The 26,678-nt window shown below is 28.1% G+C and overlaps 2 protein-coding genes across 2 annotated transcripts in view; both read left to right on the forward strand.

Annotated features, from left to right (window-relative positions):
• Nucleotides 1-10,753, forward strand: part of LOC113375637 (transmembrane protein 205-like) — a 30,614-nt gene extending 19,861 nt beyond the window's left edge. Inside the window, exons 2-3 of the mRNA XM_026615566.1 lie at nt 5,746-5,957; nt 10,314-10,753. Of these exons, the coding sequence (XP_026471351.1) occupies nt 5,746-5,957; nt 10,314-10,753 (652 nt within the window). The remainder of the gene's footprint in view (nt 1-5,745; nt 5,958-10,313) is intronic.
• A 4,014-nt stretch (nt 10,754-14,767) lies between these two features.
• Nucleotides 14,768-25,846, forward strand: LOC113377258 (cullin-associated NEDD8-dissociated protein 1-like). Its single transcript, XM_026617506.1, has 14 exons — nt 14,768-14,990; nt 15,165-15,334; nt 15,938-16,157; nt 16,224-16,430; nt 19,485-19,570; nt 19,780-19,942; nt 20,036-20,321; nt 20,399-20,538; nt 20,649-22,103; nt 22,359-22,616; nt 22,892-23,080; nt 24,527-24,770; nt 25,026-25,172; nt 25,581-25,846. Exons 1-14 carry the CDS (start codon nt 14,949-14,951, stop codon nt 25,709-25,711), a joined length of 3,738 nt encoding a protein of 1,245 aa, XP_026473291.1. The 5' UTR covers nt 14,768-14,948; the 3' UTR covers nt 25,712-25,846.
• Nucleotides 25,847-26,678: the final 832 nt, after the last annotated feature.

Genomic DNA, 26,678 nt, shown 5'->3' on the forward strand with positions numbered 1-26,678 from the left:
TAATGTATTTGAGAAATTCTATTTAATGAACTTGCTTTACGTAACTTTTAAAATCAAATATGACATTTTATTTAACTGCGCATTCAAGTGTAAATTGAATTTCAGTAAAGTGACTATACGTCCCGGATTGGCCGGAAAAGTCCCGATTTTCCGCCTTGCGTTCCGGCTTTTTTTAAAAGCCATATTTGTCCCGGTTTTAGGTGTTTTGTCCCGGATTGTCCCGGATTTTTAAAAATGATTTGATTGCCAATGTTACTTTTTAATATATTTCAACTAGAAAAGTTGAACGGAAAAAATGTGCATATAAGTTTTTAGGTTAGCAACACCCCCTCCCCCGGCTCTCACACACATTCTAATCCGTCCCGGATTTCATGCTAAACTAGCTGTAAGTGGAATTCTGTCTTAAGGCAATTAGGGCATCGTGCCTTAAGGCAAATTGCTGAAACTTCCCGTACCAAAAATTATTATTTTTTTTAAAAACGATTAACATTTTTGAAAAAATTTTACTTCGAAAAAATTAGATTTTTGAGAAACTATAAATTTGACAAAAAATTACTTTTTTTGAAAAAAAAATTTTTTTTATTTGAAAAAAAAATAATTTTTTTTGAGAAAAAAAATTTTTTTGAAAACAAAAAAAATTTTTGAAAAAAAATGTTTTCTTCATTTTGACATATTTTGGAAATTCTGAACTTTTTTCGAAGCAATCGCACTGCTTGAACTGCATCGAGACGATATGTCAAAGCGCGCAAGTGCCGCGCCGCCGTCTAACGCATAAGCATTGGTACGGAACCCATAGGAAAGTAAACAAAATTTATACTTATTGTTAAATTCTCTATAAAATATCTGATAATTTGATATGCATATGTCTAATGATCATTTTTAACCGCCGAATGGCATTTTTTTTTACTTTTTTCATTAGATCTCCGAAACCGCTAGACCTGCCTTCATGAAAATTTGATCAATTCTACATCTTGTCAATACAAGTAAAATGTTTTTTGAATTATTCAAATCGGTTGATCCGTGTTCCCGAAATCGTCGACGAAAATTTGTATCCGCACATACATACACACACATACACACACACACACACACACACACACACACATACATCCATTTTTTCTAAAGTATGCCAAAATGTTCAGAAACCTCTGAAACGTAAAGATATATAAAAATTTTCATTTTCGATTTTTTTGCGATTACTATAACTTGCCCTACGGGAAGTTAATAAAATGGTCACCTTAATTTCAGAGAAAGATATTTTATAGTTTTTAGTAAAATTTATATTTTATATTCAAGTGTTTATATATATATAGATATTATATATATATATATATATATATATATATATATATATATATATATATATATATGTATATATATACATATATACATATACATATATATACATATATGTATATATACATATACATATATAGAGTAGGGAGGGACACATAGGCTCAATTTGACTTTAAGCAATTGTATTGTGAAAACCAAACCAATTATCTCACAACAAATATTTCATATCAAACAAACAACTATCCGACTGTGTTCAGTAAAACTTCCAGCTAATTCGTCATGTAGAACTTATTTGCTGTTTTTCAAAAATTTGTAAGCTGGTTCTTTTACCCCATGGGGTAAATTGGGACGGCCAGGGAGCAAACAGGTCCAAATATCTTATTTTAATTTTAATGGGATTTTACAATATAATAGCTACATTATAAAATTTCAACCAATGCATAAATAAATAATTTTATGCGTGCATTTTTTACAGAGACAACACTGTGAATAACTTTGATTTAGTATTTTGTCAGATATATTCATCAGCAGATTTTAAATAACTATTTATTTAATTTTTCTCTTTTAAAATTGCTCTTGTTAACTTTTTTATTTGCTATTTTCTATTTTTACACTTTTGCAAACGTAAAGGTTTAGTTTGTCTTTTTTGCCCCATCCAGGTGTGAGCTTTTATGAAGGTTATATAAAAAAGCTGTTGAATTTAACTTAAAAATAACAATACATCTTATAAAACAATGAAATAACGTATACTTGAAAAATTATATAAAGGTCTCGTAAGCTAAGCAACAGTGTTAAAAAACCAAAACAATGTGATTTTTAGTTTTACATCTTTTTCTCTCTACTTTCAAATATAGTTGTTAAAAAAAATTCGAATTAAAAAATGCTTGTTCGAATTCCATAGTATTTGTGTATTGCATATGCGATTCAATAATATAAATCTCATTTACTAACTAATTGTAAGATATTCTTACATACAGGGCCGGTCCTGCCTTAGGGGCGCCAAAACGAGTTTCGGAAATTAAATTTATAATATAATATTTATATTTTTTATATAAAATCTAGAATTATTTATTTAAAATCTAGAATACTTAATAAATTATAATAAATAATTTAACTTAACTAGGGATACGGAGACACTAAAAGCATATTTATTTTGCAATGTGATATCAGTAGAAACAATCAACCGATTAATAGTTCTGCAAATTAGTAAATAACAGCTCTGTTTATTGCCTAATCTACTTATTCAATTTTTTCTTTGTTTGAAGTTACTGTGGAATCGAAAAAGAAATTATCTAGTGTTCAATCCCATAAGCGCAAACCTGCGAAAGATTAAATTAATTGTTGGGCATTATTGACGAAAAATTGCGAGCTAATTTAGTTGAATCGGAACTTGTTAAAAATTATAAACAAATTATAAAAAATGGGGGGTCAGTGCTTAGAAAATGTCTTGTTTATTCCGAGAAATTGAATTGTAACTTTTGCTTTAGTTGCAAATGTTTCGCATCTGTTGAACTTTGAATGTTGAAGACATACGTGGAACAAATATGAAAAATGGAAGCAAAATTTACTTTGGAACGAAAATTTGGATATTGTAAATGATGAAAAATTAAATTAAATTAAAATTTAAAAAATCCAACATGAAATACGAGTGTTATGTTTGAAAATTAAATCGATTAAATATTACATACAAATATAACATACGTTAAAAATAATTGAAAAATCCAAAATACTTGATTATAATCAACCACCGAATTGCCTCGATTTTCTAAATAAATTTAGAATCAATATATTTTATACGCTTTTAGATTATATCTAATTTTTTGTGCACTAAATCCAGAATAATTAAAAATTAATTTATTTATTTCACTCAATATTTTTGTTAAATTAAAGTCATACAATTTAAGAAATGCATTTCAGAAATACTATTTATTATTTTGATATCAAGATCTTTACATCCTTAACCAATTTACTACATATTGAACATTACTAAAATATGAAATTACGACAGGGATTGTTTTATTTATTGATATCTATAATAATAAATACATTTAAAATCAATATATTTTATACCCTTCTAGATTATATCTAATTTTTTGTGTACTAAATCCAGAATAATTAAAAAATAATTTTTAAAAAATATGTAAATATTCATATAATTCTAATGATAAACTGTTAAAACGGTGAAAATTATAAATAAACGGGGGGGGGGGGGCGCTAGAAAAAAAGTTGCATGCGACCCCAGGACCGGCCCTGCTTACATAGGTATTGTCATATATTTTGAAAGGGTATAGAGTTGGCTTCTGCAATAACACTTGGAGTCATTTTTAATATATATATATATATATATATATATAAGTGTATATTCAATTAATCTTAATGAATGTAATGCATCAATTATTAACCAAATCGGTTTTGGAAATTTTAGATTCCTATTAGATTGCCTTAGTTACGATAGAGTACGCGTGGAACATATTTGTAATAAAAACCCTATTTAAAAAAGCTTATCTCGATATAAATTCTCATAAAGTTTAAAAGGTGAAGTGAATTGGTTTGGTAAATATTTTATATACGGCATCTGGACTATCCAGACACTATATAGTTTATTGGTTCCACGTAGACGCTTCGAAACCGCAATAAGTTTACCTAGCACGGTCTTGTTGACTTAACACGTAAGCAACCGTTCTATCTTGAGAATAAGTGGAAATATAGCTGCAATTCTTGGAAAGCCTTACATGCTTATCATAACTTATAACTATATGATTAGTTGCTCACCACGTTCGATTTCGTCACTTGACGCAAACTTAAATGTTTTTGTAAATAACTTCCACTCGGCTCTGTTATTGCAGTGTTAATGATTTCGCACGTCGATGCAACAATATTCATAATTTAATTGCAATACATTAACCTGCACAGCGGTCGTCAACCTGTTGTAAACTTGTAGAAATTCAACTTTTAATATCAATGCAAATTGCTTGAGATCTTCATTATATTGACTAATATTAGGTGAATAATTTGTTGTGTATATTACTTGAACAGCAATCATAACTTAAGAGTTCAATAAGCTTTGCTGATTGGATTTAATACGTCGGTTTTACAGTTGGCAACTCAAACAGTTATTCCATCTCTGTGTGATGAATTTTATTATTACAATTCCTATAATTTATTGATGCATCAATAAGGGATATCTTCAGTTGGAAACGTATTGCTATTTATATCTCCTAGTGAAAACCGATGTCACCACTGCTTGACATCAAGCTGTTCGATGCTGGATCGAACTCGGGACCTGTATTCAGGTCTAGTCGTTCTAATCACTTACCTACGAGCAAGCCAAAGATGAATAAAATAAAAAAAAAAAAGAATTTTACTCGTTCAGTATGGATCTACGGATATTAAAGATGTTTTAAACTAAAATCGCATATCATTTTATACGTATATATATTATTATTAGTTATGTTTAAAGATCGGGCGTTACATCAAATCAAATTGGATGATTATTCTTTGAAAATTTATTTGAAATTTATTCAAAATAATCGTAAAATAATATAATATAATATCCTTGTATATTTTAATCAAATATAGTACATATGTGGCATTCTTGAAAATGTATGATTTTTTTTCATATAAATTAGTTATTTAATTTTTAAATATATAATCAGGTATGATTACATTATTTTTAATTTACCTAAACCAAACATATATAATTGAATAAAACGTAATGAAATATAAGTTGCGCTTATTCAACCTACATAAACATTTTACAACGTATACAAATAGTATCTAGTAAATTAGATATTATTTTAAATAGACGCTAAATATAAAAAGATATTTGTTTTAAATCGAAAATTCATTTATAAACATTGATTCCAAACAGCAGATGTTATTTTCTGTGCAATCTATTAATAGCTACACATTATAAAAGAGTTTCAATTATTTCTGGCAGTTGAAAAGAGTTTTGTTTTGAAAATTCCTTCTAATTCTATCGCCGCTTTTCTCTGAGGCGACCGAGAAAATCCTTGCGGTTTTAATATTTCAATTTACGACTAACAAACGAGATGGTTTCTATTTTGAAAAGCGTGGCAATTCATTGAGTTTGTCTTAAAATAAATTATTCCATATTCTACATTTAAATATTTCTTGTTTGTTATTACTGGAAGGTTTAGAACTGTATTATAGATTCCAATGTTGTTTATATTATATATATATATATATATATATATATATATATATATATATATATATGCGCGTGTGTGTATGTATGTATATATACATGTAATTTGTAATTAACAAGAATATAAATTGCAATCTTTGAAATATGCAAACTGTTGCATCTTTACAAATTATACACACAGTTTTCTAAACCTCTTGTTATTGTTCACGTGCAAAGTCAAAGTATTATGAATATATAAACAAATAACTTTTATTTATCTTTAGATTTATTTTAAATTGCAGTATTTTGACGAGGACAACGCAGCCAGTTCACGTAGTTGCTGTAGTGGCCGTACTTCTAATAAGTTCTTTGGTTTATCCATCTCTAGTTCACAGTAACCATCGGTTACAACCGGAGCCAATGGTTCATGAGCAAAGTACATTCGCCAATTTGTTATATTTAGCTGCATTCTGCACTCACTTTGGTACACAAGTTTGGATGACATTTGTCTCAGGTTAGTATATTACATAAGGCTTTGGTACATTTTTGTATATTCGAATTACATCAACGATCTCAACAACTTTTGCTCTAATGGGTTTGTCTCAGCTTTGTTACTGCAAATGTATCGTTCGCGTTGGACATCTGTTATTTATTTGGCCTTTTACCAAATCGCGCCTGACATGGCTCATGTAGCTTCTTAAAGTCAGACACATATGACTGACATAGCGATTAACGAGTTAATTAATACGTCACTTGATTCTAAACTATTGAAAAATGTATTAGTTTCATTACATATATGAGTTAATCGAACTCATTTCTTATAATAGTTTTATAAGTATTTTATGTGTATAGCTAAAGCCCGGAGCACACGGCGCCAGTATTTCATGTAACAGGATTTCTGTAAAGTTTTCTAGTAAGGTGAGCAAGAATTTTGCACCAGATTTTCACTTATTTTGTGATTAATAATAATTTTGTGCATTTTCAAATAGATTGTTATAAATATATACTGTGGATATGACAATTCATATTTTATGGTCCTAAAATGCACTAATGCTTATAAGCGTACAAACAGAGCATTGTATAAAATGTAAACAATAAACAAATATGCAGTGCTGGATTTAGGGGCAATCGGGGCTACTGCCCAGGGCGGCAAATTTTTGGGGGCGGCAAAATTTGGATAGTGAAAAAAAAATTCTATACAATATAATCAACTTTTTTTAGCAACATTTTTTATTTCAAGAAATATAATTAACAAAACAAAATACGATTGCGATGCAAAATTTGGGTTGAAATAACCGATTATTGAAATTTATTATTTTGCCTTGCCTCCCTCACCGAACGTAAATTATCAAATTGGTTAATAAGTCATTATCAAATTTGTCAATTTGGCTAATATAAAGATCCGTAAACAAGCTGAAAGTTTAAGAAAAATATTTTCTTCAGTTCTCGAGCCTTCTTAAAATGACGAATTTCTGCACTTCCAAGCTTATAGCTTTAAAAAAAATTTAAACTAGTGACGCATGGTATTGTGCCTTAAGACAAATTATTGAAACATCCCGTACTGAAAATTACATTTTATAAAGAGCTTTAAAATTGAAAAAAAAAAATGAAAATGAAAAAAAATTGACTTTTAAAACACATTTTTTGTATTTTGAAAATATGAACTTTTTGCAAAGCAATCGCGCTGCGTAGCTGTTTCAGAGAAGAAATATCAAATCACAATTACCATTTTTCGTAATTCGTGCCAAAAACTAATCAGCACGTCTCCCCATCAATACAAATCTAATATTTTTTAATTATTCAAGTGAACACGGATCAACCGATTTAAATGATTCAATTCCTATTGTTAAGAAGACGTGCTGATTAGTTATTGGCCAAGGCAGGTCCAACTGTTCTAAAGATACGGGCCAAAATGCCAAAAATGATAATTTAGTTGTTGAGAAAAGAAGCGTCCAATATCATTCAAAAAAATTTATAGAATAAATAACTGCTTAAATTTGTGGGAGGCAGGTTTAGCGGTTTCGATAATCCAATAAAAACAATTGAAAAAAAAACATTTAGTGGACAAAAGTGATCATAAGACATATGCACATCAAATTATCAGATATTTTAAAAATATTTTAATAATAAGTATAAATTTTGTTTATATTTATATGGGTTATGTAACATTGTTTATTCGTTAGACTGCGGCGCGGCGCTTACGCGCTCCTATATTTTGTCCCTACGCAGCTGAAGTAGCGCGATTGCTTTAAAAAAAGTTTGAAAGTTCGTAAAATTTCAGGGATGGGGCGGCATTTTTGCCAGTGCTCCGGGGCGCCAAATTTCTAAATCCGGCCCTGCAAATATGTATCGTATCCGATTAGAATGAATCTATAAGATGATTTAATTTCATATTTTCAAGAACTAAATGATATAATAATAATGAAAAGATAATAAAAAAACTGCAGTTTAACATAACAAATATTGATTTTTAAAATCAGTATCGGATAATTGAATAAAATCAGTAAATCTTTATCAGATAATTAATATTGATATAAAAATATTAAAAAGATTATGAAAAGTTTAGTAAAAGTTTCATGTAAATTTAGTATTATGAAATTTCGAAAATTTTGAAATTTAAAAAAATATTACGAGTGAAATTTACATTTGTTCGCTTTTTTTTTTAATTTTCAGTATTTTTGCAAATTTCGATTTTTTTTAAATAAAACGATTTAAAATTTGTTTTTATTTTTTTTATATTTTCGAAATTTTTGAAATGCATATTTGATTTTTTTCAGAAATTTGAATATTTTAAAATTTGTACTGAACTGCGTTTCCCAAAAACTAATCGTTTTTTCACATCGCTATATATACACAATAACTAATAACAAAATAAAAACTGAACGCTTCCAAAATCGAAGTACGTTAATCAAGTACACATTGATATTTACCTGGCAAAATACGGCTTTCCTATTGGTCACTGAAAGTATCGGCCACAAAACAGTTCATCCATCGCCGGATAGAACATGCTCTATTCGTAAAATTCAGCAGGAATTTTCGAGGACAAAAGATATTGTGAAATCAGTTTCCGATGTTGCTAAGCAAGGGTTATAGACAGAAATTATGTTAAGGATACTGCCGTTGTGAATAGAGAGCTTAAACGTGAAATCTGCCTAGCAAGATCGTAAAATATGTCGGGCAAGATGATTTATCATATCGTTGCTAGGTAACAAACTGTCCGGCATCAGGACAGGAATTCTGGCGTCGTGTGCACCGGGCTTAGGGTAGACCATACCTTCTAGTTTAGCCGGGGCAGTCCCGAAGTTCCATCTTTCTAAAGCAATATTTTTATAGGGTTTTTCTAAAAGCAATATTTATTCCGGTTTTATATCTTTTGTCCCGGATTGTCTACGGTTTTCGAAAAGTATAGGTTTAAATTATTTGATAATAAAATTATAACTACCCACCAAATGTCTGAGAATGATATGTACAATGAGTTTGCTTATACGAAACAATACGTTTATGAATGAAAAAATTTACGAATACAAAATTCCAAAAGCGGGTTTAATTACCTCATTAATAATTGGAACTTTTATTTTCAATTTTACAAAAATTAGCAAAAATTATGAAAACGAACTTTTTGACTAATAGGCACAGGTGCTAATTTTTTCAAATTAATTATTAAGAAAATTGAACAAAATTTTATACGAGGCTCAAAAGGAAAAGGACATATAGATCGATAAATATACAAGATACAAGAACAACATCATATAGGTAAAAGAAGAGTAGATATTTTGTATAATAAAGTTCTCATTAAAAGCTCTTAATTCTGATTGAAAAAAAATGATTCATTTGAAAAAAAAAATTTATTATATCCATTAATAGTATTTTTAAATTTAAAATCATATTTAAGTAGTTTAGCATAAAGCTCCTTCACCTGGATTTGTCCTGGAGTGGCATAGCTAAAAATTGCAGTCTCGGTACTCAAAATATGGTCACCTTAATATAACTAATGCAATTAGATAATATACACATACGTTTGAGATTTTATTTTATTTTGATCTTTGAATTACTTTTTGAACATATAAAATTTGCTGGAGTTGGCACACTTCCAACTCAATGAGAAAAGTTCGTAACAAGGTTTTAAAGTGGGCATTTGTGTTATGTATTTATATAGTTTAGTGCATATTAGCGTTGTTTTCTGAAATTGAATGGAACAATAAATCGTTATTTATTAACTTCTCGCAGGGAAAGTTATAGTAATCGCAAAAAATCGAAAATGAAAATTTTTATATATCTTCACGTTTCAAGGCCTTCTGAACATTTTGGCATGAAAATATGGATGTATATGTGTGCGTGTGTTTGGATACAAATTTTCGTCGACGATTTTATGAACACGGATCAATTGAATAATTCAAAATTAGATTGTATTGACGGTGAGACGTGCTGATTAATTTTTGGGAGAGGCAGGTTCAGCCATTTCGAAGATTCGAGGCAAAAAGTACCAAAAATGGTAATTCAGTGCGATTACTTTGAAAGCATGTTCAATATTTTCAAAATATAATTTTTTTTTTTCAAAAAAATGAGTTTTTCAAAATTCTCAAAAAAATTTTTTTTTTTTTCAAAGTTTTAAAAAATTCAATTTTTGGTACTTGGAGTCACAGCAATTTGTCTTAATGCGCGATGCCATGTACCACCAATTTATAAATATTTTAAAAAATAAACATCTTAACTTTCTTTTTTAATAATTATTGGTATAAATGTTAAATCGGTCCCCATATGTAACTGTTCCTATTAAGCTTTGCCAATAAACTTTTTTTTTCGGAATATTACTGAATTAAATTAGATCTTCTTAGATAATATAAAATGTATAATTGTATGTAATTTTCAGGTCTGGCGTTATACTTCTCGCTTCCGAGACACACGTTTGGGCTTTGCCAGGAAGTTTTGTTCCCGAAATATTTCGCGTTGAACGCTGCGCTCAGTGCCGCAACCCTTATTCTGTACGCGCGTCGAGGTGCAACCACCGATTCGGTGCAACTGTTCGCTCTTGCATTCTGCACGGCGCTTGAGCTGGGCGTGCGCTTGTATTTAGCGCCGCCGATTTTGCGTCTGATGCGCGCCAAGAACGCCGTTGAAGCAGCGGCAGGAATCGGGAATGAAGTGGGCCAACTAAACGCTGGAGAACTGATAAAGAAGTGTCCACATTATGCGTCGCTGCACCGTGCGTTCAGAAGCGTACATGTTGCTGCGGCAGCAGCTAATGTCATGGCTATGGCTTGCACGTTTGTGCATTTGCATCATTTAGCTGGTAGGATGTCGGGTCTATGAGATGCAGAAGTTACTGTGTTATTTATAGTGAAAGTAGTCGTGTGAGTAATCACATTTTTATGACACTTTATTTACAACAATAGCGATTCAGATTGCTATGTTAAATTATAAATATCATTATATAGCAGTATTTGTTATGATATAGTTATAACTGAGTCGCTTACTCAATGATTGTAACTTATTATCATTGGTACATAAGCATTCTACAAGAATAGCTGTACTTTTTTATTTTAAATCTGCTATATTTCAAAAATCTTGATATTTCTTTCTGAATTGGTTCACAATTTTGAATAATTTTATTGTGACACTTTATAGAACCATTCTGAAAGTGTTTTCTTAATGATAATGACATTTATATGATGTAGTTAGTTTTAAAATATCATTAGCACTATAAATTATCTAGTGATCTTTTTAAATATTTTCTTAATATATTTTCACAAGCATTGTATAAAATTCATGGTATTGAGATAAGCGAGAAAATTCTAAAGTAATCATTACGTTCACACTCTTATTAATATGCTGATAGTTAAATAAAATTAACACTTTAATATTGTTTGTAATTTTATCAAGTCAAAATGATCCACAAAATTATTTATTATCAGTATTATTATTTATATTATACAAACTAAAGGTGCTTGTTATATTTTTGTAAACAAGTATATTGTCGAAAGATAAATCTTTAAAAATCTATTAAATTTTTTTTTTTTTTCTCAGTGCCTTATATTATTTTTGTGTTTTATATTATAATTAATATATTTTCAATTATTGCACATAATTGCACAAACTTCGATGTGTTTTATATATAAGAAATATTTAAATTAAAAAGCTCTCTTATTTTAATAATAATAGGATAGTTAAATGATTTTCTTTTGTAATGTTAACAATTATTGGTTTAGAAAGACAATGTGATATGTTATTTATTTATCTGAAAACTATTTACGTTTTTATACAATTTATTCTGTAATATTTTTGGCCTAATATAATTTCATGTACAATTTGCTATACATTTATTCAAATGCTTTCTCAATTTTAATCTCAATCGATGAATGCTATGTGATGTGATATAACTTTGATCAAAGATTATAATGTATTTTTGAGCACAAAAAATGATTATTTAAAAATATAAGATTTTGTTATAAATTAAGAACAAAAAATACAAAATCTCATAGGTTATGGTCTTGAATCAAACAATTTTAGATTTATGACAAATAAAGAATATTATAGTAAGAAGAATTAGTTATAAGAGTTATAAAAGTTTGTTATTTATAGTTAGGAGTTGCCATCACATCACTTTTTTATTTATTCATACAATTGAAATAGAATTAAGTGGATGATTTTGCTCAGTATTATATGATGTTTTTCTGTGTGTTATGAAAATATCATTCTATTTATATTCATGATAGGATACATGCTACATATAGAATAATTACAAATAGTTTAAAAAATAATTAATATCAATATTTTTACACATATGCTAGTCATTTTTGAAAATATTACAAAACGAATAATAATTACTCTATCGACACAGCAGTAGTGTTGGAATTTTATATGATGTTCTATAAAGTAGTATGTCTTCAATATAAATTAAAAATCAGAGGAGTATTTATTGACTAAACACTGAATTGTAAATATGTGTATAAATTAATTAGTACAATTATTAAAAAATAAATATATATACAATACATAAAATAATATTTTCACTTTATGTTTTTAATAAAACTTTCATAAATGGGTAGTACTGCAATAATGCAAGTCCGTAAGCTGAGTTAACTCGATTCAGGGAAGAATAGTATGAGAGATTCCTCATTGCTATCTCACACTGCAATTTCATTACTTGACGCAGGTTGTCTAGAGCAAGATTTGAACTTATGACCCCGTCCACACAAGTCCACGAGCTTGACTAAAACACTATGGAACAATCAAAACTACCACACTACATATAATATAAATAATAATTTTATTTACATTCTTTCTTATAAATAATAAATATAATTTTATACACAAAAGCAAAACGTAATCAAGGATTGATGGGCAAAAAATTCACTGGTAAAAATTTATTTAAAACTATGGTGACTATACGACCAGGTTTGGCTGGAACAGTCCTGGATTTGCAGCTTGTGTCCGGGGTTTTCCTAAAAGCAATAATTGTCCTGGATTTTGATCGTTTATTTCTTCCAGATTGTTCAGAGCTTTTAAATATAATATCGGTATAAACTAAATTTTCGCAATTATAATAAAATGACAACGAAAAATACCAAAAATTATAAAACAAACTTTTTGATTGTCTGGCACAATTGTACTTTCATTTACTAACAATATGTTTATGAAGAAATTGAACAGAATTTTATGCAAGGCTTGAATAAAAAAAACGTTCAATTATCTTGAAGTTTAAACTTCAATTAATTAATTAATTGAATATAACATATAATCAAATAAAAAGTCCTACTAAAAGTCAGTTTCAGTCCCACTAAAAAAATTTTTTGTTTCATATTGTCAAAGTTTAACTATCTAAGAATATGAGTACTACCATTTGAATTATTTTCGGAGATATAGGCATTTTACTGACCGGGTCTACAAACTGGTTTGGCAGTAGGAAGTCATTAGACTAATTTATGATAGTTTATCGTCAGATGAATTATGAATTGGATGTTTAAGTTCAGAAACTTGGATCAATAATGGATAAAAATACGTTTTTCTCAGAACAGACTTTTTCAGTACTGTTGCCACGATTTCTCGAGTTCTACTCGACCGATTCACTTGAAATGTTCAGAGAGTCTTGTTTATAGTCCTGTCTGTAGCCCGAACTAGTATCATCCCCAAATTCCAATTTTCACTATTTTTAGAAATTTGAGAGACTCAAACAAACAGAAAAAAAGACACTTTTTTTCAAACAGTCGCCCATTTGTAAAAAAAAACTCATCGCTAGCTGGGGCGATTGAGATATCATTGTAGACTAATAATCTTTTTATTTCTTTTATTTAGGATGTCTAGGAGGGATAAAAAAGATTTCTCAATTTCAAGTCTCAATTTTTTTGAGACCCCCCACTTTATCAGCTTTTTTTCAACTTTTTTTCAATTTTTGTTTTGTATTTTAATAATATTAATAAACAAGTGGTAAAAAAATTGATAGTAAAAACATTCATTGCTTTCTTTTACGGCACTTTAAAAATTACCTAAAATTGAATGAATCCATTGCTCTACACTAGAATACCCCCTTAAGTTCTTCCACCTCCATCACGGATTAGCATAATTATATAATTATAAAGTTGCTAGGACGGTTTTTATATAAAAAATATAATATATATTATATATTATATATTATATATTATATATTATATAATATATAATATATAATATATTCTAAAAAAAGTGTTTTTCTTTTGTTTACAACTTTCATAATTAATGAGAGGGTGATTTCACTTGTTTTTTGTTTAATTTTATTGAATTTTTGTGTTTGACATCAGTCAAAAATTAAAATTTGGATTAAAGTATTAAACGAAATAAAAAATATGAAAAAATATATGTTGGTAAGTGCAAATGTTATCTTTATGATTATATATATATATATATATATATATATATATATATATATATATATATATAGATAGATAGATAGATAGATAGATAGATAGATAAATATATATTAAGTGGTATTTTTCTCTTAAAAGAAGATAGAAGAAGATTTTACGTTTTCAGTCAATAGTTTAGATGAATTTTATATGACAGTTGGTTTCTATTTTATTTTGACTCCGAACCATGTGTAAAAAAATAATTAAGCGAATAAATATCTTGAAGTTTAAGTGAATAATATCATAGATAAGTAAACAGAATAATATTATATCCTAGATAATAGAATAATATATAGTGATAATGATAAATAATAATATATAATGATTTTATATTCAAATTGTGTCTAGGGTGAATAATCTTGATTTTAACAGTTTATGGCGAATGGTGCCAACATCCAAAATAAACCGAACGCAATATCACAAATCATCAATTGGCGAACTTCACTCTGTTGCGTCTGAACTCTTTTGTCATTTTATGTTGTGTTTGTTCATTTGCTACAGCCGGTATGGTAAAGATTCCTAAGGAGGAATTTTAGACTGATTACTCGCTAATGCTTTGTTGTCTTATTACATGTTGCTTGTAAACATTTAATCGGTCTTATTAGTTTTTAAAATAATTCATAATAATGGCGAGTGTTTCATATCAAATTTCGAATCTTTTGGAGAAGGTACGTTGGATATTGTACAAGAGAATTAATATTCTAGATAATGTTAATTTCTTAAACTTGTTGATTTACTTCGAATATCTTTCTCAAAACACATAAAATTTTCTTCGTTTCCAACGCAAGCATTTTCATCAAATAAAACTTGCAAATAGGTTATAGTTTTTCATTTACTTTTAGATGGCCTCCAATGACAAAGATTTTCGATTCATGGCCACTAATGATCTTATGAGTGAGTTACAAAAAGATAGTATAAAGTTGGATGATGATTCCGAGAAGAAAGTTGTACGTATGGTTCTACGACTATTAGAAGATAAAAATGGTGAAGTTCAAAATTTAGCAGTGAAATGGTGAATATTATTATAAGCTTAGAATAAATAATACAACTAAGACAATGAACAGTTGTATAATATTTAAATCATTGCTTTAAAGTTAGGTTTTGCTGCGAATATTGCATATTTTGTGACATCACAAAATGGCTTCATAAATGAACTTGCAAACTTTATGATTGCAATAATAATAATTGATATCTCGCTATATAAAAGATTCTGGGTACACTGAGACAAAACATTGTCATAAAAGAACTATAATCAATTATACTTGCACATTGATGTGATTTTTGAATTATCTTAATGATTTCACTATTTTCTTATAAGTAAAAAAAAAACAATGCTTACATTCTTGACATAAGCTCAGAGTTATTCTATATTCATAAATTTCATTTTATTACCATGATCAAGATGTATTTTATAACATTGTGATAAAGCAGTAATAAGTATGTGACAAAATTTCTGTGAATTCATTGTAAATAAGTAAAATATCACATTAAAAAGTTTTAAAGAACATAGTTTACATAAGCTTTCAACAAAAGAAGTTAAATTCTTATAGTTTGAAAGGTTTTTATTGACTTTTTTCAATTTTTTTGTAAATAATGATAACTTTCTTGTTTTTAGTCTTGGTCCGCTAGTGAACAAAGTGAAAGAATGTCAAGTTGAAACAATAGTAGATTCCTTGTGTGGTAATATGGTTTCAAGTAAAGAGCAATTGAGAGATATTTCAAGTATAGGACTAAAGACTGTGATTTCTGAGTTGCCACATTCGACTGGCACTACAGGTCTTGCTGCTAATGTATGCCAAAGAATTACTGGTAAACTTAGTACAGCCATTGAAAAGGTTAATACAACTTAAAAGTTAAAATATGAAAAAGTATTACACTATATAATATGTTCCCACATTCAGCAAGAAGATGTGTCTGTACAACTGGAGGCATTAGATATTTTATCAGATCTGTTATCAAGGTTTGGAGAATTGTTAGTACCATTTCACACATCCATTCTGCGTGCTTTAATGCCTCAGTTAGACTCTCCGAGGCAAGCAGTAAGAAAACGTGCTATTGTGGCTTTATCACATGCTTTAACATCTTGCAGTCCAGCATTATATAACAAGGTATGTCACTCCATATAAATATCATTCGCTATGTGTGTATGTATGTATGTATGTACATACATATATACATATGAAAGTATATATATATATATATATATATATATATATACATATGGATGTATATATATATATACATAGGTTGTCAAATATCTCCCTTCCGCTTTTTTGCTCTTGGTTTATAATACAAAAAGGCAACCTTTGACAACCTATCATATATGCATGTATATATATAAATATATATATATATATATATATATATATATATATATATATATATAACAGCAAGTGAAACGGTTCATTAGGAAATATACATAATTTATCCATACGTTTTGATCTACATGGGGACCGTCATTCAGTGCGACTACTAGAGAGTTTTTATAATTGATTTAAAAAAAAAAAATGTAAAGATATAGGACTTACAGATAAATACTTAGAACATTACACTACACTAATTAATACCCAGCTATTAAAAAGTGATGTAATTATTATTAAAAATTATTGAATTGTTATTATAAAACAAAATATAACAAACAAAATTTATATTTGAACTATTGATAGTTTGGTATTACATTTATGTTTAGTGTAGTGAACTGTTAATTTTTGTCCGTGATTATTTATCTGTAAGTCTTTACATTTATTATTATTATGTATATTTCGTATAAACGTATGGATAAATTATGTATATTTCCTAATTGTTTTAGTTTTTATTGTTACTTGCTGCTAGTGCCCTAATCAACACACTCTTAATATGTATCAACACCAAGTTTACATACTCCATATATATGTATAGATATATATGTAAGTTTTTATAGAGTGATTCATTAAAGAAAAAAAACAAAGATTTATAAATTAATCTTTAATTCCAAGCGTTTTGACATTCAATTTAATGTCATCATCAGTGGATCTAAAAACAATGAAAAAATTGATATAACCAGGTAATTATAAGATTTGTAGATTGGTATAGAAACTATAAATATAAGAGAAAAATTAACAGATCAGCTACACTGAACAATAAAAAGATAATAAAAGAATGCATGAGAGGCTGAACAGCTTTAACAAGTTTTGGTACCTAAAACTGTTAAACCAACTGTTTACAACATTACAGTAAAAATTTTTACAATGATGATATGCTTTTATACTATATACATTTATACTACATACTTACATGAATACATATATGCATATGTACACAAAAGTACATATATACACCCATACATACACACATACATAAATGCCATGATAACCATGATAACAGACCATATCAAAAATTTCAAACACTCCTTCGACTCTTATAATGCCCCTATTCTCTACCACGAATGGAACACCATTTAAATACGTGTTGCAGAATCTTGTTTCATCACCTTGGACAAATACGCTGTAAGCAAAACGATATCTCTTTACTCTGCGATAATTATCAAGTACTGCTCAATAATGTTTGTAAATTTATCTCCTCTCGACAAAACTAATTAATTAAAATTTCAAATTTAAACTGACGTAAAAAAGACCATACAAATCTTGCCTAACATTACCAGTTCAATTTCGGCCATGAAACCCAAGCCTTACCTACCCACACACAGCAAATTTTGAATGACCCTTAAAAATTGACCAACATGTGTTTTAGATGAGCCTCGGACTCTATAGCATGTACAAGTTGTTGCAGAAATTACATAACTTTCTACATTTTTATCAAAAAAAATATCATTATTCTTTATATAAAAATTCATTGTGTTAAGTTAGTTGTGTAAATGTTAGTGCTAATTTGTGTGCTGTGTACACATCTTTAGATGTAAGTTGCCAAAGTTAATGTAAGCCCCCTTTTATTTCGTATGTATTTTCTGTATATATAAAATATACATATGTATATATATATGTGTGTGTATATATATATATATATATATATATATATATATATATAATATGTGTGTGTGTATCAGGGTGGTCCTTAAAATGATCATTTTCGAATTTTCTTGCTCCCAGGGGCTCAAATGGTTCCAAATTGATAAAAAACAATTCTCTGAAAGTTTTAGCTCTTAATATTAACGTTTAGATAGAGTGCAATTCAATCAAACTTCGTATGGAAAGAGCATTTAAAAAATTTTGAAAATTTAAAAAAAAATGTTTTAGGTATAACTTAGCGACAAATGAATGAGTTTTATTCATTCATTTGCTCACTAAATTACATCTAAAAAACATTTTGAAAATTTTTTCATGCTATTTCCATACAAAACTTTGATTGAATTGCGCTCTATTTAAGCGTTAATATTAAGAGCTAAAACTTTCAAAGAATTGTTTTTTATCAATTTGGAACCATTTGAGCCCCTGGGAGCAAGGAAATTCGAAAATGACCATTTTAAGGACCACCCTAGTGTGTATGCATATATGTATGTAATATATGCTTGTGAATATGTGTATATATATGTATGTGTATATGCGTATACATGCCAATGTATATATGTACATGTGTGTATGTATGTACTTTTGTGTACATATGCATATATGTATTCATGTGAATATGTATGCGTATATATGTATTTATTTATATGTATATATTTTTCATATATTTTTCTATTTATTATCTAGTTTCTATCATTATTACCTCTACATTCTTTTATCTTTTTGTTTTAAGTGTTGTGTTAATTTTTCTCTTATATTTATAGTTTCTATACCAACCCACAAATCTTATAATTACCCGGTTATATCAATTTTTTCATTGTTTTTAGATCCACTGATGATGACATTAAATTGAATGTCGAAACATTTGGAATTGAAGATTAATTTATAAATCCTTGTTTTTTTTCTTTGATGTTTTGCCCTATAAGAACTTACTCTTATCTAATCTAATAGTTGTATATGTATATTCATTCACTACATATTTTATTCGCATTTTTTTTATTACTCACTTAATTTATTCTAATTAATATAATAATTACTTAAGAAATTAGTATTTTATTTCTATATTGTGTTTATTTATATCCGAAATATATTTTGTTTCTATGCATTTGTCCATTTTACTTATCATTACTCTATTTTTTGCTAATTGTATTACATTTATAGGTAGTGGAACATTTATTGACTGGATTGGAGCAGCATACTTCTCCTGGTAGTGTCAGAACTTACATCCAATGTTTGGCGTCTATTTGGTATTTATATAAACTGTTATTAAAATAATTTAATATAAAGTTATAACATTTTTTCTTCGTGATGATTATATACATGTATAATTAAGCATAATCTTATGTTATCTTATTATGAATTTTGTAAGATTTTTTCAACTAAACTCTTATTAATTTATCAGCAATCAATTACTATATATTGTTATTGTAATAGTTATGCATGTTCTTTCTATTAGCCGTCAAGCTGGTCATCGTTTGTGTGGACACATGGAACGTGCAATGGAATTATTAGTTCAATACAGCCGCGAAGAAGATGATGAATTAAGGGAGTATTGTTTACAAGCTTGTGAAGCTTTTGTGAATAAATGTCCGGAACCAATTCATCCACACATACCTACAGTAAGTTACAAAGATAAATATTTTATTTAATAAAGAAAAATTATGAATTTCAATTATTTATCTAATAAATAATAATGTAATGTTTCTTTTTAGATAACTGATTTATGCTTATCATACATTAGCTATGATCCAAATTACAACTATGAAGCAGATGATTCAAATAATGGTGGTTCAAATGAGTTCACTGATAGCTCAGCTATGGATACTGAAGATGAAAATGACGATGGTGACAGTGAGGAATACAGTGATGATGATGATATGAGCTGGAAAGTTAGAAGGTCAGCAGCAAAATGTTTAGAAGCTGTCATAACAAGCAGACCAGAATTGATGGACGAATTTTATAAGGCTGTTAGCCCAGTACTAATATCCAGATTTAAAGGTGTTATTTATATGTTTTTTCTATTTTTTTCATTATTTGTAATGAGCAGATATTATTTTCTTTTTCCCAATTTACAGAAAGGGAAGAAAATGTGAAGTCAGACATTTTTCATGCTTATATTGCTCTTTTGAAAGCCACTAGGCCCAGCGAAGATAACAGTCTAGAAACTGAACGCATGGAGCAACAAGATAGCCTTTTATCACAACTGCAAGAACAGGTATATATTCAAGTAAATTTATATATATCTATATATAGTATAGTATAAAAGCATATCATCATTGTAAAAATTTACTTTAATGTTGTAAACAGTTGGTTTAACATTTTTAGGTACCAAAACTTGTTAAAGCTGTTCAGCCTCTCATGCGTGAAAAGAGTGTGAAGACCAGACAAGACTGTTTTCTTCTTTTAAGGGAATTACTCTCTGCTCTACCTGGAGCTTTGTCTGAGCACATCAATATATTGATGCCTGGTATACATTACTCTCTTGGCTGTGAGAAAACTACTACAAGTAACATTAAAATTGATGCGCTTAGTTTTCTCAATATTTTACTTTGTTCGCATTCACCAAAAGTTTTCTATGCCCACATTAAAGACCTCTGCGCATTGGTTGTAGTAGCAGTTTCTGATCCTTTTTACAAAATAGCCACAGAAGCTCTTTTAGTATTACAACAGATTGTTAAGGTTATTCGGCCAATGGAAAATTTAGATGTGCCATTTCAGTTTGCAAGTTTAGTTCCTAATTTATATAAGTCAACTTTGCAAAGATTAAGGACACCAGAGGTGGATCAGGAAGTCAAAGAGAGAGCAATTGCTTGTATGGGTCAATTGATTGCAAATTTGGGAGATTTCTTAAAACCTGAGTTAGATACCTGTTTACCAATTTTCTTAGAAAGATTGAGAAATGAAGTCACAAGACTGAGCACCGTAAAAGCTTTGACAGTAATTGCATCATCACCATTGCAAGTAAATTTGTGTCCAATTCTGCCTGATGTGATTCCAGCTTTAGGCAGTTTTCTACGTAAAAATCAAAGAGCATTGAAGTTAAATTCTTTAACACTGCTAAATACAATAGTTTTAAATTACTGCCACTGTTTTGAATCTGGCTTATTGCTTACTGCAATTGGAGAAATGCAGCCTTTACTCAGTGAATCAGATTTACATGTAACTACAATGACACTAACGGTTTTAACATCTACTGCACAAAAAATGCCATCTGCTTTGATACATGTAAATGAATACATTTTACCAGAAGTCTTACAACTTGTTAGGTCACCTTTACTTCAAGGTAGTGCTTTGAATAGCACTTTATTATTTTTCCAAGCAGTAGTTGCTGCTAATTTACCTAAACTAGGTTATCGTGACCTATTGAGTATGTTAGTTGCACCAGTACTTCAAACTGGCAAAGTACAGCTTCATAAGCAAGCATTCCATTCAATGGCACGTTGTGTTGCTGCATTAACTCTGCAATGTCCAAATGAAGCTGTTCCTGTGGCTAAAGAATTACTACAAGATGTGCAAAGGCCCAGAAGTGATTCACATTTAGTGTTTTGCTTGTTGACAATTGGAGAAATTGGCCGACATATCGATTTGAGTGTAATTGAGCCTTTGCCAACCGTTTTATTAGAAACATTTTCTACGCCTTCTGAGGAAGTAAAAGGTGCAGCAAGCCATGCATTGGGAGCAGTTTGTGTTGGGAATTTAGATTATTATCTTCCCTTCATACTGCAAGAAATAGAAGCACAACCGAAGAAACAGTATTTATTATTGCATTCATTGAAAGAGGTTAGTAAAAGAGAAATAATTGAAAAATTTTATCATTAAATTTCATGAAAAATTCTATGAGGGCAGTGCTTCAAATATTTAAAATATTGCTTTTTTTTTTGTTTAAATGTTACTTGGATTTATAATGCATATTTATAATATAATTGCTAGTGCTTTTTATAATTTAATTCTAAATATAATTTAAAAATCTGTCACTATTATATTAATAATAGGCTGTTAATCATGTATCACAATTTTTAAAATAAATTATTTCAGGTGATCACTTCGCTTTCTGTGAGTCCTGAAAAATTATCCCGGCTTCTACCTTCGGTACCATCAATTTGGATGCAACTTTTCAGACACTGTGAATGTTCTGAGGAAGGTTCTCGCAATGTAGTGGCTGAATGCTTGGGAAAACTTGTTTTAGTTGATCCACAAAATCTTTTGCAAGAATTGCGACAAGCACTTAATAGTCCATCTGCACTAATGAGAACAACAGTTGTTACTGCAGTGAAGTTTACTATATCAGATCAAGTGAGAAAAATAATATTATTACCATGTAAATCATATTACAGTACAAATTTTTTATTAAAAAAATAGAACATTAAATAAATTGCTAGTACATGTTGATAATAGAAATGTAAACATAGTTCATCTTATGGAAGATATAAGCTATTTTTGAAAAATTTTATTTTAAAATTCAACTCTATTTCATATAATATTTTAAATAAAAAACTAAATTTAAATAAAACTTTAGGGACAAAAATATTAATAAGATGAATTATTAATTCTCTTTGTTTTAATATCAGCCTCAAGCTGTAGATCCATTACTGAAACAGTGCATAGGACAATTTTTGAGTGCATTGGAAGATCCAGAAGTGTCGGTTCGACGTGTTGCCTTAGTAGCTTTTAACTCTGCCGTACACAATAAACCCTCATTGGTACGAGATTTATTGGTATCATTACTTCCCCAGTTATATGAAGAGACTAAAGTTAAGGTTAGTGCAGTTATATATATATACTACAAAATATTTACAAATCCAAGACTATATATATATATGAGTCTGAATTTGGTGTTGACATATGTATTAACAAAGTTTAATAATTAATCGCCCATGAAATCAATAAAAATCTAAATTTCTTTCAAAAATTTACTTTACATTCATATATTCTGGCTATAATCCCAGCCTTCATTCAGTGGAAACTAAAAATAAAATTTAAAAACTAAAACAATTAAATTGAAAAAAAAAAAAGAATTATAGAGTAAAAAGTTCTTACAATTATTTAATGTTGGTGTTAAAACAGAAAATTCAATAATCGATGGTATCAAGATATGGTAATGAACTACACTATGTAATATAAAAATTTAACTTATGATTCAACAATATTACACTAACTTAAAAAATCACAAATAGTTGGTGTGCAATATATGTGTTGTCCGTAAACTTTTAATACTTTCAAAACAATATAGACTTTTTTAACCAGACTGTACTACAATTCAAAGAAAACCTTTGTATTATTTTTTATTATTTTTGACTGTTGATAACAATAGAGCAATAAATAAATGCAAAACACTAAAAATGTGCACAAAGGATTTGCAATTAGTTCCACACAAGTATAGAATTATGATAAAAATATTTATTTAAGTCATTTTTCCATTATATCTTTAACTGGTTTACGAACAACACATATATTACACACTATCTATTTGTGACTTTTTTAAGTTAGTATTTTGTGAAATATTGTTCAGTTGCGAATTATTTCCACCACGGATTATTGAATTTTCTATTTTAACACGAATTGTAAGATAAGCTAACTGTGTATGTACTTTTATTTTTACTCATTTTTTTTTTCAAATTCAATTGTTTTAGATTTTAAATTTTATTTTTAGTTTCCGCTGAATGAAAGGTAAGAAGCCGATGGATGTAAAATAATTTTTATATATATATATATATATATATATATATATATATATATATTATATATATATATATAGTAATAATTAGATGGCAGATAAAATATAGTACAAGTCATAGTTTTTATGAACAGAGTTTAAAATCACAAACTATTATATTTTTTATCTTCTGATTTAATTCAAAAATATTGTACAAATAGAGGAATGTGTTTTAATATTCTAATGAATTTCATTCTTCAATTTTCATAAAGAATACATAATCCGGTTGAAGTAATCTGTTCAACAATTTGGAACAAAAAAATAAATGCAACTATAGAATTATACCTAAAATGGAAATTGATTTTAACATATTCAATATCTTAAAGAAAAAACTTTATATAAGTTAAATGATAGTGGAAATGAATTGTAATGAAATATGTGTATTAATAATAAGAAAGATTGATACTATATTAAGGCCTGTTTTACAAATGTTAAAAGAATATGTATTTTAATTTATTGCAATATAAATTTAATTAAAATTCAATTATAGAAAGAACTAATACGGGAAGTAGAAATGGGACCCTTTAAGCATACTGTTGATGACGGTTTAGATATTAGAAAAGCTGCATTTGAATGTATGTACACATTACTTGAACAAGGGCTGGAAAGAGTGGATGTGTTTCAGTTTCTGGATCATGTTCAAGGAGGATTGCGAGATCATTATGATATAAAAATGTTAACATATTTAATGACTGCCAGACTGGCGCAGCTATGTCCTAATGCTGTATTACAAAGTAAGTTTAGTAAAAAGATAAGTAAATTTTAAACTTTATTTTGAACAATATTTTTATATACTTGATAGTGTCAATTTTATTTTATTTGTATTATACAATATAGATTATAAAAGAAATGTTTAACAAATGGTATCTGAAGTAATCAATCATAATGCTATCAATTCCTTTAATTTAAATTTGTATATTTTTTTTATTAAATTTAATCATTTGATTATTAACTAATTACTTGATAATTAACAATATGAATAAATGAAGGGTTGGAGCAACTTGTTGAACCATTGAGGGCCACCTGCACACTAAAAGTAAAGGCAAACTCAGTTAAACAAGAATATGAAAAACAAGATGAATTAAAAAGATCTGCCCTTCGAGCTGTTGTTGCTTTATTAGCTATTCCAAAAGCAGGTATGCATGTAATATTCTTGTTTTATTGTTAACTAAAGAAGAGTTTAATCTATTGCAAATAAATATTTTTTTATAAAATAAAAATATAACTTTGCCTATGAAATAGTTTTAAGTTCTAAAAATGTAAAATATCTATACCTATCTTTAAAATAACATTTAGTTCTAGTCAATATTGTTTATAAATGTTTGAAATGATGTTAAAAGTAAGATGTTATATATGTTTACATATTTAATACTAATACTATGCCGAATATAACATTTTTAATACAATGCAATTACCCCAACGTTATACAAAAAAAAATCAAAATGCAATTATTTTTTTAATAATAAGATGATAATTAATATTAAGAAAACAATACTTTTATGCAATATTAAATGATTTTTAAAAATAATTTCATATTTTTGCAGATAAAAATCCTCATCTTAGTGATTTCTTATCCTTGATACGAGCCTCCTCAGATTTACTACCTTTGTATGAGAGTGTACAGAAGGACACCACACTAAATTGTGAGCAGAATAATCAAATGGATCAAAGTTAATAACTTTGCATTCTAAGTTTTAAAAATTCTTTAAGTTATTGCAATTATTGCACTCATTATTGTTAGAAATAAGCTATTAGTATATTTAAGTCATAAGAATTTATTCAGACTGTACATATTGTTTTGAAAGGGAAAAAAAACTGAAAATATTTCATTCTTTATATGCAGTTCTTTATGTCTAAAAACTTTCACATCTACACTTTCTATGTTTTGAACTATTTAAAATATTTCTTATAATTTTGGATATTTTTGTTGTATTGTAGTAGACGATATAGTAGGAATATTAGATATTTATCTGAATCTTTTTTAATTTGTCTTCCTGAATCATTATGTAGGTATGCAATGTGATATGAACTCTAACATTGATTGATTTGATTTATATGAATATTTACTTACTACTATAATTTGCTTTATGAACAAGGGAAGACTTGTATATGCTTGAAATCTGAATTATTCTAAAGTGTTGCATATAATTTTATAACAGAAATGTAAGAATAAATTACCTGAAAATTTTTAATAAGTTTTCTTGAATTTTATTAATGTTCTCAATCCCATTATGATTTCCCTCTCCTTATTATTTACGTATATCTCATTATTATGATGGAATATATGTATGGTCGCATTTGTTGATCCTTTCCTGTCATTTATCCTATCATTTATTCCTTCTCTCTTTACAGTTGGATTGGCTATGTTAAAGCTGAATCTACACAGTGGTGATTGAGATTTAGCGCAAACTCATAATTACTCATGCGTATATCATATAATTATAAACATTTTATTTATCTCCAAATGTAAAATAATTCAATATTTTTAATAAAATTCATTGAACTATAGTATTTTCTGTTTCAATATAAGCGCAAAATATGTAGTGTTTATTTAATTTTCATATAAAAACGATTTTTAAAATAGCCATGTATTCAACAAATTTATTTTATCGCGCCGCTCATTAAAACTGCGCATTCGTTTT

The sequence above is a fragment of the Ctenocephalides felis genome, unplaced genomic scaffold, assembly GCF_003426905.1.
Source record: "Ctenocephalides felis isolate EL2017-DRISC unplaced genomic scaffold, ASM342690v1 CF-g0.4_SCAFFOLD_01886, whole genome shotgun sequence".
Classification (NCBI taxonomy): Eukaryota; Metazoa; Arthropoda; class Insecta; order Siphonaptera; family Pulicidae; genus Ctenocephalides; species Ctenocephalides felis.